Here is a 15,306-nt window from a genome sequence, read left to right on the forward strand (position 1 = left end):
CACTAAATACTGTAAAAATAACCAGTACCAAAGTCACTACAACTAAAGAGAAAACTTTCTGTGGTATTCTGTTCATTGGTAGATCAGCAAACCACAGCTTCCAGTATTGAGAGTATAACCTGGAACTCCAGGATACCTTCCTCTTGAATCTGGCTGGCACTTTGATCTGCTTTAACAAAAAGAATTTAGTGAATAATGAAAGCACCGGTTCTGGGCCTAAGCCTTAAGAAGGCCCAGAAGCTTACACTTTTGCCTTTTTGGGATCTCTGAGCTAATATGTAAGAAGTCTGGCTACTCTGCTGGAGAAATTATATGGAAAGGTCACAGGGAGAGGGGGGCCCAGTCACTCCAGCTGAACCAGCCACCAGCTGATGCTACCATAAACAGCAAGGACAGAACAAGAACAGATGGACTAATTCCAGCCTAGACTGAAGAACAGTGAGTAAATAAAATTGTTGTTTTAAGCTATATATTTTAGGGTGGTGTGTGTTACACAATAGATGAGAGCACCTCCTCACCTTTCCTTGGGTGACTGCCTATACACTTTGTTCTGCATAAAGCTGAAGTCTCCATTTCTTAGCCTCTATCTCTCAATTTTACAGCAGCACTTTGCCAGAAGCTTTCATATTAATTACTAGGACTCGGGCAAGCTTTAATGGAAAAAGTTACTACGTGAGGGCCCAGAGGATGACTTTAGTCCTAGCTTAAGTTGTATACCTTTTGAAAGTGGTTTATCTTTTTGTCTCCATTATGAAATGAGACTAATGCTCACTCTACTTACCAGAGGGTGAAAGTATAACCGAGTTGAAAAGAAAAATGAAAAGCATTTAATGGAGCTTCCAGCTCAAGTGGCAGGTGAGGAGACAAAGAACATGGACTTAGTGTCATCCAGTGTGAGATCTTGAACAAACGACTTAATATTTCTGATCCCCAGTTTTGACGCTGTAAATGCGATTACGCCTTCCCACATCACAGGTTCCTCAGTCATGATTAAATGAGGCAACATACGAAGAGAGAGACCTGTTGCACAATAAACGCTAACTGCTCGCCATCAAATCCTAAAGTCCCCTCCCCCCGCCGTTCTCATATTCCTGCCCAACCCCCGAGAGTGATTTAGGAAGTCTGAAGTGGGACCCAGAAAGCTACATTTTTAAAAATCTACATTAAAAAACAGACAAACGAAAAACAAGTTCTCAAACCGATTTTACGCCAGGTGCCCTCACGCAAAAACACTCCCCTTGTTACCACGCCCCTTCCTTGTGTCAGGAGCCTCAAACTCCAGATATCGCGACGGTTCTTTCTTTCTTGAGACTCTGCTACAGGTCGCGCGAGAGTGCTTCGTCCAATCACGAGGCTAAATGGCTGCCCAACATGGCGGCGCACTTAGAGCGTAACATCTGCGTTTCTAGGCGCTTCGCTCTGCGGGTGGTTTAAGACTCTAGGGTTAAAGAGGCCTGCTCCAGACTGGTCTTCTTGAAGAAAGGTTGACTTCAGATGTGAGTCATGTAATATTTCTTGGGCGGGAGGAGAGGTCATTTAACCTATGTACGGCCCGAGTTCCTTATTCTCGGGTCCTGGGCTGGTGAGTTGCTGACTTCGGGCCTGGGGAGACAGACCCGATGGGTGTATGTGTGTGTGTTTGCGTGCGCGCGCGCGTGGATTCTGCACCTGTGAGGTACTGACTTTGGGTCTAGGGGGACAGACCACATGGGTGAGTGAACGGTTTGGGTGCGTGGGTGCGCGCGCGCGCGCACGTGGAGGGGGGTAATGGTGGTGGGGCGGCTGGGAGGAGTTGGCGTATAGAATGGAGGCTAGGATTGAAGTGAGAGAGGTCCCAGGGGCTGAGGAGGTTTAGAGAGATCCGAAACTGAGGCGGGAAGACTGGGTGGATAAGATGAATGTGTGGGAGGAGTGGAGGAGATGGAGAACTGGCAATGGCGGAACTAGAGGAAAAAGTCAGAGTTATGAATGAAGGAAGGCAAAGTGAGAAAACGGAGATTGGGGTTGAACTGGGAGAAATTTATGCAGAAGAAATTTCGAGTTGGACGCGGAAATTTGAATTCGAAGCGGAATTTAGATTCTTTTGTGTTAAGATAAACGGTAGTTTAAGACTGTTATTAAGAGGGTTAGGAGAAACCAAGGAAACAGCATGGAGATGGCAAAGATCAAAGAAAAGAGAAGCCTCAGTTTCAAGGGTGTACTCCTTTGGCTTTCTGGACTGACCTGGGTAACCCACAAGAGACATCCTTTTTGAGTGTCCAGTTGAGGGCTGTTCTACAAAGAATGAGAGTGCTGTGTTTTAGTGTTCTGGGACAGTGAAGAGTTTCATCGTGTGTTCAGTCAACAAATATTTAAGAGTGTCTACTCTCCCAGGCCCTAATTTAGGCGCGGGGATATCACAGTGAACAAGATAGACAAAATATTTTCCCACATGAAGTTTACTGGCAGGGCAGTTTTGAAAAGTAAGTAAATGCTGTGTATGGAATATCGGATGGGTAAGTTCTATGTAGAGTACCGAAACTATTAAGGGAGTGGAGTGTGTTAACTCACTGCACTAAGGAAAGGCATCAGGGGCGCCTTGGGTGGCTCAGTTGATAGAGCATGCTACTTTTGATAGAGGGGTGGTTAGTTCAGACCCCACGTTGGGCATGGAGCATACTTTAAAAAAATAATAATAATTTTTAAAAAGTGGGAAAGGCATCAGTGAGAAGGTGAGGTTTTATCAAAGACCTGAAAAAGGTGAGGCACCTTATATGTATGTATTTCTGGGGGAAGAGCAGTCTATACAGACCAAGTACAAAAGCCCTGAGTCAGGAGTGTGCCAGATTTGATTAAAAAACAAACAAACAAACAAGGAGAGCAGTGTGACTGGATAAGAATGAGCCAGGAAGAGAAAGATTAAGTTAGAGAGAAGTGGGAAGTGACAATGTTTATTCCAGCTAAGTGTTGATACTCAGAAGAATAAGATTTAGCTAAGACCCCATTGCCTGCATTAGGAGATTGGTTAGCAAAAGGGTGGCTTTATTGATTTTTTTCTGTATGTAGTCTAATCAGAAGGGTTGATTAATGTAGGACATGAATTGAATTTGCTGTATCTGTAATTTGTTCCACATATGTTCAGAGTGTCGTGTGTACACTGATGTCATGTATGCAGTCTTTAGAATCTTAAATGTGTTGCAGAGCCTTACATACCAATGTCTCTTGAAATTACTGTTAGGGTACTTTTGTTGCTTGCCAGAATCACAAGAAAGGAGAACATTTTCCTTTTTTTTTAAATTAAATTTAATTTGTTTATTAAAAATATTTTTTGATGTTTATTTACTCTTTTTAAAAAATTTTTTTTAATGTTTTATTTATATTTGAGAAAGAGACAGAGCATGAGTGGGGAAGGGGCAGAGAGAGACGGAGACAGAACCTGAAGCAAGCTCCAGGCTCTGAGCTGTCAGCACAGAGCCCGATGTGGGTCTTGAACTCATGAACCACGAGATCATGACCTGAGCTGAAGTTAGACGCTTAACCGACTGAGCCACCTAGGCGCCCCTGATGTTTATTTACTCTTGAAGGAGAGAGATAGAACATGAGTGGGGGAGGGGCAGAGAGAGAGGGAGACACAGAATCCAAAGCAGGCTTCAGGCTCTGAGCTGTCAGCACAGAGCCGGATGTGGGGCTCAAACTCATGATCTGTGAGATCATGACCTGGGTGGAGTTGGTTGCCCAACCGACTGAGCCACCCAGGCGCCCCTTAATTTTATTATTTATTTATTTAAATTTTTTTAATCTTTTTTAAATTTTATTTTTAAGTAATCTTTACACCCAACATAGGGCTTGAACTTACAACCCCAAGATCAAGAGTCACATGTTGTACTGACTGAGCCAGCCAGGTGCCCCTTATACAACTTTTTCATGGGGACTGGTTCTTGTCCTAGTTTTATGCTCCCCTCTTTCTTGATAGTCTGTAAGGGTATATTAACGTTAGGAAATTAAAACTTGTATGTAGTGAGTTTCTGTGATAACGTTAGGGGTAAAAGGTGGTAGTTTAGTATGCTGAAAAGCTTTCAGGTGACTATTAATTCCCCTAAATTCTGAATTATTCATTGACTCAACAAATATTTATTGTATGCCAGTTGCTGCTGGATGGAATAAACAATAAGATGGATATGGTTGCAGCTTGGGAGGTGGGGTGGGGGATAGGACAGACAAATGTAAACTAAAGAACTTTGAGGGAAAAGCCTAGAATGCTTTGAAAGTTGGGGTGCCTGGGTAGCTCAGTTGGTTAAGTGTCTGACTTTGGCTCAGGTCATGATCTCACGGTTTGTGGGTTTGAGCCCCATGTCGGGCTCTGTGCTCACAGCTCAGAGCCTGGATCCTGCTTTGGATTCTGTGTCTCCCTCTTTCTCTGCCCCTCCCCCGGCTTGCACATGTCTCTCTCAAAAATAAATAAACACTAAAAAATTTTTTAAAACGTATATATTTTTAAAAAGGTGTATATATACATGATGGAATATTACTCAGCTATTAAAAAGAATGAAATCTTGGGGCGCCTGGGTGGCTCAGTTGGTTAAGCATCCAACTTCCACTCAGGTCATGGTCTTTTGGTGGTTCACGTGTTCAAGCCCTACATCAGGCTTTGTACTGACAGCTCAGAACCTGGAGCTTGCTTCGGATTCTGTGTCTCCCTCTCTCTCTCTCTCTCTCTCTTCCTCTTCCTCTTCCTCTCTCTCTTCCTCTCTCCCTCCCTCTCTCCCTCCCTCCCTCCCTCCCCCACACTCCCACTGGCACTTGGTCTCTGTCTCTCAAAAGTAAATAAAAACATTTAAAAAATTTAAAAAAGAATGAAATTTTGCCATTTGCAACAACATGGGTGGACCTAGAGGATATAGTGCTAAGTGAGATAAGTCAAAGAAAGACAAATACCATATGATTTCACTCCTGTGGAATTTAAAGAAACAAAAAAAAGGTAGATGAGCAAAAAAAGACTCTTTTCTTTTAGATGTTTATTTTTGAGAGAGAGAGAGAAAGAGAGAGCGCGTGCATGTCTGTAGAGGAGGGGATGGGGAGAGACAATTCCAAGCAGGCTCCACGTTCAGCTCAGCTCAGAGCCTGGCTTAGGGCTCTATCCCACGACTATGAGATCAGGACCTGAGCTGAAATCAGGAGTTGGACGCTTAACAGACTGAACCACCCAAGTGCCTCCCAAAAAACAGACTCTTAAATGCAAACAACAAACTGGTGGTTGCCAGAGGGGAGGTGGGGAGGTGGGGGGGGGATTAAGAGTACACTTACTTTGGGGCGCCTGGGTGGCTCAGTTGGTTAAGCGTCTGACTTTGGCTCAGGTCTGGTCTCGCGGTCCGTGAGTTCGAGCCCCGTGTCAGGCTCTGTGCTGACAGCTCAGAGCCTGGAGCCTGTTTCAGATTCTGTGTCCCCCTCTCTGTCTGACCCTCCCCCATTCGTGCTCTGTCTCTCTCTGTCTCAAAAATAAATAAACATTAAAAAAAAAAAAAAAGAGTACACTTACTTTGATGAGCCCAGAGGAATATTTATAATTGTTGAACCATTATGTCATACACCTGAAACTAATATAACATGCTAATTATACTTGAATTAAAAAATTAAAAAAATTTTTTTTTCAGTGTAGAAAGCTGTCAAAAACCTGAAATAGAGTTAGATCCATTACTATGTAAAGTTACATCTCTAATAAGCCTACAAAGGAAAGGTGCTTGTTGCCAGGAGACACTATAATAAGGGAATATGATTTAACTAGTGAGATTAGGGAAGAAACACTTTCCTGAAGAAGAGATGTTTGAACTTTAAGAGTAAAAATGAGTAGGAGGGGCGCCTGGGTGGCTCAATCTATTAAGCATCTGACTCTTGATATCCGTTCAGGTCATGATCTCACAGTTGGGTTAGAGAATTGCAGCCTCACATCAGGCTCTGTGCTGACAGTGTGGAGCCTGCTTAGGATTCTTGTTTTCTCTGTCCCTCTCCCACTTGCTGGCTGCAGTCTGGCTGTGCTCTCTCTCTCTCAAAAATAAATAAATAAAACTTAAAGGATAAGTAGGAATTCAGTAGGTGAAGAGGAGGAAAGAACATTACAAAGGGAATAAACTGTGTAAAGACCCTGTTGCCAGAGTGGAGGGACAGAAAGAAGAGCAAGGATAGGTGTGACATAAACTGATGGTGAAAACCTAGGTAAGGCCATGCTGTGCTGGGCCTAATATGTATGCTAAAGTAATGAGTTTGTTTGAGATAGCAAGCCTGTGCGAGAGGGTGGGGGAGGGGCAGAGGAAGAGAGAATCTTAAGCAGCCTTCCTGACTGGAGCTGAAATAAAGATACCAAGAGTCAGAGGCTTAACTTTAACCAACTGAGCCACCCAGGCACCCTAGTGGTTTTTGTTTTTAATCCTCTGAGTAAAGATTTGAACAGGTGGGCATAGGAGAAGGAAGACATAATGAGATTTGTGTTTAGGAGATGATCTCTGCAAGGTGGAAAAGGGAAATTGTAAGAGTTGATTTCGTGTGGCCAAGTAGGAGGCTGTTCTAGCTATCCAAGTTAATTTGTACTGGGCTGATACCTGTGAAGATAGGGAGGAATAGATGGATTTGAGAGGTATTTAGCAGGTAAAAATCCTCATGACTGTTGATTTTTGGGGATATGAGAGGAGTATAGAACTAGCAAGTGATGCCTAAGATTCTGACTTACATAACTTTGTTTAGGTGAATGCGCCTTATAAAAAACAATGGAAAATACAGAGTGATAAAAAGAAAATACAAATCAGTTGCCACTGAGATATACACTAAAATATTTTTTTAGGGATGCCTGGGTGGCTCAGTTGGTTAAGCGTCCGACTTCGGCTCAGGCCATGATCTCTCAGTTCGTGGGTTTGAGCCCCACGTCGGGCTCCGTGCTGACAGCTCAGAGCCTGGAGCCTGCTTTGGATTCTGTGTCTCCCTCTCTCTCTGTCCTTCCGCCACTCATTCTCTGTCTCTGTCTTTCAAAAATAAACAAGCATAAAAAAATTATTTTTTCAAATTACCAACTGCACAATTTACTAAACCACTACAATGGCTTTTCTTCCAGTGTTTGTCTTGCAATATAAATGCGTTAACTTTTTTTCCCTTTTTGTAATCTGGAAGAAGACAAAATTGTTTGTTTTCATTTGGTTTTTAGCTACCTAGGAATGACAAGACTGAAATTTATAAAATAGAAAGTGTATTTTGAAACATTAGTGACTTTATGGTGTACTACCAAATATTCAGTCCATACAAGAACACTGTAAAAAGTACCTCTGACTATTACTTCTTGGCTGTAGATTATACTGCCTTCTACCCCTTTGATGCTTTCAAAAGAATAGTTTCCGGTTTTCTTCCCATGGTTTAAAAAAAAAAATCATATGTTGCATACATTTTTCAAACTGTGACAAAATATACATAACATAAAAGTTAACCATTTTAACCATTTTTAAGTACTATTCAGTGGCATTAAGTGCATTCAGTGTTGTGTAACCATCACCACTGTCCGTTTCTAGAAGTTTTTCCTCATCCTAAACAGAAACCGTGTACCCATTAAGTAATAATTCAACATTCCTACCTCCCTCCCAAACCCTGGTAACCTCTATTCTGCTCTCTATATGAATTTGCCTATTCTTGCTACTATAAGTGGGAAAATACAATGTTTGTCTTTTTTGTACGTGGCTTGTTTCCCTTACATAATGTTTTTTTTTTTTTCAACGTTTTTTTTTTTTTTTTTTTTTTTATTTATTTTTGGCACAGAGAGAGACAGAGCATGAACGGGGGAGGGGCAGAGAGAGAGGGAGACACAGAATCGGAAACAGGCTCCAGGCTCTGAGCCATCAGCCCAGAGCCTGACGCGGGGCTCGAACTCACGGACCGCGAGATCGTGACCTGGCTGAAGTCGGACGCTTAGCCGACTGCGCCACCCAGGCGCCCCCCTTACATAATGTTTTTAAGGTTCATCCATGTTGTAGGGTGTATCAGAAATTTATTCCTTTTTATGACTGAATAATATTCCATTGTATGTATGTACCACATTTGGTTTATCCATTTATGGACATTTGGGATTGTTTCTACCTTTCGGCTGTTATGAATAATGCTGCTGTGAACACTGATGTGCAAATATCTCTTTGAATCCATGCTTTCACTTTTCTTGGGTATATGCTTAGGAGGGGAGTTGCTGGATCATGTGGCAATTCTACTTTTTAAAGAACCGCCAAACTTTCCACAGCAGTTGTACACATTCCTCCCTGCAGTGCGTGAAGGCTCCAGTTTCCTAACATCCTCATCAACGTTTATCTTTTTTTTTCTTTTTCTTTTTAACTTTTTAAAATGTTTATTTATTTTAGAGAGAGAGTGCGAGCAGGGGAGGGTCAGAGAGAGAGAGGGAGACAGAGAATCTGAAGCAGGCTCCAAGCTGTCAGCACAGAGCCCGACGTGGGGCTTGAACTCATGAACCATGAGGTCGTGACCTGAGCCGAAGTCCAACGCTTAACTAACTGAGCCACCCAGGCACCCCTCTTTTTTTCCCTTTTTAATAATAGTCATCCTAATGGGTATGAAGTGATATTGTGGTTTTGATTTGCATTTCCCTAATGATTCATGGTGATGTTAAGCATCTTTTCATATGCTTATTTGTTGTGTACATTTAAAAAATGTAACTTCTACTTTCTCAGTTGATTAGCAGAAATATGTTGGCTATAACTGTTGACTTGGCAACCACAGCTTTTTCCCATTAATTTTTTTTAAACTAAATATGCTGACTTTTTTCCTTTTTTTTTCTTTTTAAAGATGGCTCTAAGTAAATCAATGCATGCAAGGAATAGATACAAGGACAAACCTCCTGACTTTGCGTATCTGGCATCCAAATATCCAGATTTTAAGCAGCATGTTCAGATAAATCTGAATGGAAGAGTGAGGTAGGTAACAGATGAAGAATTCTTGATAACTGTATTATTCTAGTGTAATCTGAAAGGACACAAGTGTAGTGGAAAGCATACTGGGCCAATACTATACCTGAATGCTAATCCTAGACTTTTCCTTAAATTTCTCATCTGATCTTGGACAAATCACTTAACCTGTCTGGGTTGCATCTTTTTAAACTGTAAAATGAGAGGATTGGACCAAATACTTTCAAGTTTCTTTCTGGCTTTAAGAAAACTTGATCTCCGAATTATTGCTTACCCAACAGAGATTTCAGAGTAAGTGCAGAAACCTTGAGATTGTGCTCTAAAACTTGGTGCTGATGAGGGTCTAGAGTCCTTATTTTAAGTGTATGTTTATTTTGATGTAGTAGGAAAATCATCAGGCATCAAAACTGATTTCACAGATACTTAGGATGTCGTCAAATTTAAAGTTAAATTTGGTAAAAATGTTGATTTTAAAAATTAAGGAAATAATAATATGAGTACTTAGGGAAATAGCAAAATTATGGTGATGGTTTAGGAATAACTGATGTGTATGTTATACCTTTGAGAAGGAAATATTTCACTGCATTCCTAAACTCTATGGGAGTTATAGACTAGAAATTCCAAGCCTTCTTGGGGACAGGTGTGGTGATTCAACTGGGGAGGAGGAGGAGGAGCAGGATTGTGGAGAAAAGGGAAGGTAAGGAATAATAGGATAATAGGGCCTGAGACATTTTGATGACCTCTTCTACTAGCAGTCTCTTTATGGCTTTAAAAATGGAAGCCCTAGGGCAGGACTTAACCTGAAGGCTGAGATACCCTAGAAATCTTATAAAAGTTTAAAAATAATGTATATTTATGCTCATTTTTCTGGGAGATAATTCTTAGTTTCTATCATTCTGAAAGTGATCAAGGCCCCTTCAACAATACACAAAGGTTGAGATCAAATACCCTAGAACTATGGTTTCCAAGCTTTTTTTGTCACTCAGTTAAAAGTTGAGGACCACCCCATATATGAGGACCACCCCATATATGAATGCTTGTACAATTCACTGTGTTACTGTGTTAAGCACATTAGACAATATGAAATAGAAATAAAAAACATTTAAATAAGAGTTCCAGTATTTACATGCTCTAAAGAATTATTTTTGGCATCTTACTGTGGAGATGGTCTAGAGAGATTGAGTTAGTATTTCTCTTTGTGTAGATCATCTCTACCATCGTGCTTAAATCTTCGTTTCATAGTTATATATGTGGATGTTTTATTTGTCCATGTAGCTTTAGGACAGATATAGTTTTTTTATTCTTGGTTTCCTGTGTGTTCCTATCATTGTACTTAATTACTTAACAAAATGTTGATTAACCATTTTGTGCTAAATTCTTGGAAAAGCCATAGTAAAGAAGAAAGACAGTGACTTCGCATTTGGAGTTTACACACTAGTAGGGGAAGTGGACAAATAAACACATTTGGTGTGGCAGAATCTGTGGGATGTATGGTAGAATCACATAGAAGGGAGACCCAACTGTGACTTTGGGACTTAGAGAATGATTTGAAACAAAAGTGGTGTCATGGTTGTGCTGAAGAATGACTAGGAGTTAGCTGGATAGAAGAGTGGTACAAGTAGAGGGAACAGTATGTGCAGAGCACTGAGCAGTAGGGGAACTGGAAAAGCAGAGTGTGCCTGAGATACAGTGGACAGATGAGTCTGGAGATGATTATGCTTGTAGTACTTTACAAGGCCCACTTAGGAGTTTGGAATTTATTTTAAGGACATGCATCAAGGGTTCTTGTATCTTCAGAGCTACCCACCCCCATCCTTATCCACTAACATTTAAAAGTAGAGGAATAACATGTTCAGAATTGTGTTTAGACAGAAGTAGTCTAGGAGCATTGCGGAGGATAGGTTGCAGGGGAAATTAAGATTGGAGGTATAGGGAGGTAAGTAGGAAATGGTTTCAGTAATCCAGATTAGACATTGGTGGCCTAACTAGGTAGAGGCAGGAGGGATAGAAATCACTGATGAATTTGAGAAAAATTCGTGAATAGAATGAGCAGAACGTGGTAGAAATTAAGGAGTGTGAGCCAGAAATTAAGGAGTGGTGCTTGGGATTCTAATTTAGCAAGAGGCTAGGTGGTAGTACCTGGTTTATTGAGTTAGGGATCAAGGGGGAATGAGCTTGTTTTGGGGGAGATGAGATTTTTGGTTTGGATTATATGCAATCTGAGAAAGCTGTGGGATATTCAAGTAGGGTTATTTAGTAGGCAATTGAAAATGGAAGTCAGAAGAGCAGGACAAAGCAGTGATACGGGGTGATGTTAGTAGAGGCCTTGGGTCTTTGAACTGAATCTGGAAGACTGAATAGAAGGGGGAAGGAGAGGCACCTGGGTGGCTCAGTCAGTTGAGTGTTTGACTTCGGTTAGCTGTCTGAGTTTGAGCCCTGCATCAGGCTCTGTGCTGACAGCTCAGAGCCTAAAGCCTGCTTTGGATTCTGTGTCTCCCTCTCTTTGTCCCTCCCCCATTCGTGCTCTGTCTTAAAAATAAACAAACATTAAAAAAAAAAAAAAAAAGGGTGGAGGAAAGAATTCCAAGTACAGAGAACAGAATTTTGTGAAGGCTGTGGAAAGTTTGGAGAATTGCACGTAGGTGGGGCTGAAGTGGACATAGGATAGCAGGTTGGGGAGTAACAAGATGAAAAAAAGAACAGGTCATGAAGAGCCTGTCATAGCATGCAAATTAACTTGGTTGCTCAGACACAGAGGAACCAGAGGAGGATTTTTAAGATGGCTTAAGGTTTATATTTTTTAAAATAATAGCTCAGAGAAGACCAGACAGATTTGTTATTACAGCATATCTGAATGTATTAAAGGTGCCTGGCAAGTAATAGACATGCAAAAAATTTATTGAATTCACGAGAGTTAATTCCTCTGTAAAACCTAACTCTGTGCCATTTACAAATGGCAAACTTACTTTTTCTCTAAGTTTATATTTAAATTCCAGCTAGTTAACATACAGTGGAATATTAGTTTCAGCTGTAGAATTTAGTGAGTTATCATTTACATACACCTGGTGCTCATCACAAGTGCCTTCCTTAATACCCATCACCTGTTTTTTGTTATTGTTTTTGGTGCAAATAGATGATTTTATTAAAGCACAGGGACAGACCTATGGGCAGAAAGAGCTGCCTACTCATCACCTGTCTAACCCATTGCCTACCCCTCCTCCTCCCCCTGTCCACCTCACAAGTGACCTACTTAAATTATGGATTAATGGAAAATTAAAGGGATGAACAAAAATTTTCTAGGCAAATGAGAGTTCCCCCAAATTAGAAAAAGTAAAATAAAAGATAAGAAAGCATCAAATTGGAAAAAAAGGACTAGTTTATGTTAATAAAAACAATAATTTTCATTGAAAGTTAAAAAAAATGAAGGTCACCTGGGTGGCTCAGTTGGTTAAGCATCCAACTTTGGCTCACATCATGATGTCATGGTTTGTGGGTTCGAGCTTCACATTGGGCTCTGTACTGACAGCTCAGAGCCTGGAGCCTGCTTTGAATTCTGTGTCTCCCTCTCTCTCTGCTCCTCCCCCACTCATTCTCTCTCTCTCTCTCTCTCTCTCTCTCTCTCTGTCTTTCTCAAAAATAAACGAAGGCTTCAGCATTTTGAAAAATATAACAGAAATATCTTTTAATAAGTGTTTAACATGGGGCATCTGGGTGACTGTCAGTTGAGCATCCAACTCCATTTCAGCTCAGGGCATGATCCCAGCGTCGTGGGACTGAGCCCCAAATTGAGCTCCATGCTGTGCTTGAGATTCATTCTCTCTCTCTCCCCCTCCCTCTCTCCCTTTCTCTCTCTCCCTCCCCCCCTACTTGTGAGCTGTGAGAGCGCTCTCTAAAAAAATTAAAAAGTGTTTGACATAATTTGGAGACACTTTTCCTTGTATTTCTAACCAAGTAGACAAAAGTAAACAGGGAAATAGCCTTAGGGACTTTCAGAGGATTCACAAATGCCTTGAAAACAATTAGATAAAAATACTTGAGTTGGAGGCACGTCTGGCTGGCTCAGTCTCTAGGCTATTGATCTTAGGGTCATGAGTGGAAGTCCCATGCTGGCCGTAGAGCTTACTTTAAAAAACAAACAAAAAAAATGGTATATTTTTTTTCTTGAGGAGATAGGGTTCAAAACTTTGACCTGTAATTTAGAACTTCACTTTTAAAAAGGGTCATTGACCCAAAAACCATTAAGTACTGCTGATAGGAAGTCTAAACAATACATTCAATAAATTTGATTTAATTATATGTTTCGAACTTTAAAAAATTTTTTTAATAAAAATTTTTTTAATTTTTTATTTTTATTGTTATATTTATTATATTTATTTATTTATATATTTTATTATATATATAAAATATAATATATATTATTTAAATATATTTATTATATTTAATAATAATTTTATTATTTTTAATAAAAAATTTTTTTTATTCATTATTGAGAGACAGAGGGAGACAGAGCATGAGCAGGGGAGGGGCAGAGAATGGGGGAGATACAGAATCTGAAGCAGGCTCCAGGCTCTGAGCTGTCAGTACAGAGCCCGACACGGGGCTTGAACTCTCAAATTGAGAGATCATGAGCTGAGCTGAAGTTGGACACTCAACTGACTGAGCCACCCAGGCACTCCTGTTTTGAACTTTTAAAAAAATATTTTTATTTATTTTTGAGAGAGCACAAACGGGGGAGGGGTAGAGAGAGAGGGACAGATGATCAGAAAAGCAGGCTCTGCACTGACAGCGGTGAGCCCAATGTGGGGCTCGAACTCCACGAACTGTGAGATATGACCTGAGCCGAAGTCGGACACTCAGCCAACTGAGGCACCCAAGTGCCCTTATGTTTTGAATTTTTAACCTATAAACATGAATGCATGTTTTTTTTTTTTTTTTAAGTTTTATATATTCAAGTAATCTCTACACCCCACGAAGAGCTGAAACTCATGACCCTGAGATCAAAATTTGCAAGGTCTACTACTGACTGAGCCAGTGAGGCACCCCATATTTGCTCACCTCTTAAGCAGGGTGTGTGTGGTATGGAGAGGGGGTATTTCTGAATCAGACACTCTAAGGACTGGTCTTGAGGTGCCACTTAGCAGCTCTGGAGGTTTTAGATAATTAACTTCACTGAGACTGAATTTCCTCATCTAAAGAACACAGGGATAAAAAGACATATTTTGGTATTTGTCATAAGGGTTAGTGATAATGCATGTGAAGTGACAGATTATAAACACTTAGCAAATGATAGGTACCCTTATTTTTGTTACGCTTGGTGTAATTGATAAGGTGACGAGGATTTCTAGTGTAATCTCCCTTTCTGTTTTTCTTCTCTGCATCCATCACTGCCTTGTTGTAATCATGTCTGACCTTTGCAATTACCAGCCCCTTGGGGATATGCAACTGAGTTGAGCCCTGTCAGTTGAGTTTGGTTAGAGTGTGACACTTAACTGATTTGTTTTTAAGCCAAAGAGCCAGCATTGAAGGGTTTTGTCATACTTTATAACAGTACATATTTAACCTCTTGGTGAAGATCTAATGAATAGAAACCAAGTCAGAAAATTAGGTTGGGAGGCTTTAGCCTTTGTTGTTGTTACATGAGGTTCAGTCCTACAGTGTTAGAATGATTGTTATTTCAACCATTGGTCACAGAATGTATCCTTCCAAACTCCATCTATAATGGTAATATTGTATTCATTAGTAGCAGAGCAGGAGTTATTCTGGGGAAATCAGACATGGACTTGTTGACAATGGGCTATTTTGTGAAGCTGGATGTGTTAAACAACAAAGACTGATGGAAGAAATTACTAATTTCCACGTGAGAGCTAATTTTAGTTCTTGTGATCTCAGAAACCAGAATGAAAAAAGATCTTGCCTGTGTTCAGGAATTTTTAATGTCCCAGGGTGCTACAGTGACCTAGATATTTAACCAGTAAAGCTGAATGACTAGACTTTGTCCTACAAAAGGATTTCTAACCCTCAGAGTAGTGTCTGTGTTTTCTTAGAGGTAAGAGAATGAACACTTGGCTTGCTAACAAAGTGTAAGAATCAGCTCCTTGTTGTTTTTTTCCGTTTCTTTAATTAGAATAACCTCTGCTTGATATCTTGTACATTTTGGTGATTAGGATGTAATTTCTTATTAATAAATTATATACTCTAGTCCATCAAGGTGAATATATGTATATTTTTTAATAACAAGAATTGTTGATATAAATAACAACTCTGTTTGAAGGCACTAAGAAAACATTAATTATAATGCTGTTTCCCTTGCTCCGAGTGTTTTATAAAGCTATGTAATTAATGCTTCAGCTGTAGTACTCTCTTTTGTGATTGCTGTCACCGTGGG

General features: G+C 40.4%; 1 protein-coding gene across 1 annotated transcript in view; it reads left to right on the plus strand.

Moving 5' to 3' along the window:
• Positions 1–1,262: 1,262 nt before the first annotated feature.
• Positions 1,263–15,306, plus strand: part of METTL16 (methyltransferase 16, N6-methyladenosine) — a 68,957-nt gene continuing 54,913 nt past the window's right edge. Inside the window, 2 exon segments of the mRNA XM_007076131.3 lie at positions 1,263–1,496; positions 8,803–8,930. Coding sequence (XP_007076193.2) covers positions 8,803–8,930 — 128 coding nt within the window. The 5' untranslated portion in view covers positions 1,263–1,496.

This window comes from Panthera tigris, chromosome E1 (genome assembly GCF_018350195.1).
Source record: "Panthera tigris isolate Pti1 chromosome E1, P.tigris_Pti1_mat1.1, whole genome shotgun sequence".
Classification (NCBI taxonomy): Eukaryota; Metazoa; Chordata; class Mammalia; order Carnivora; family Felidae; genus Panthera; species Panthera tigris.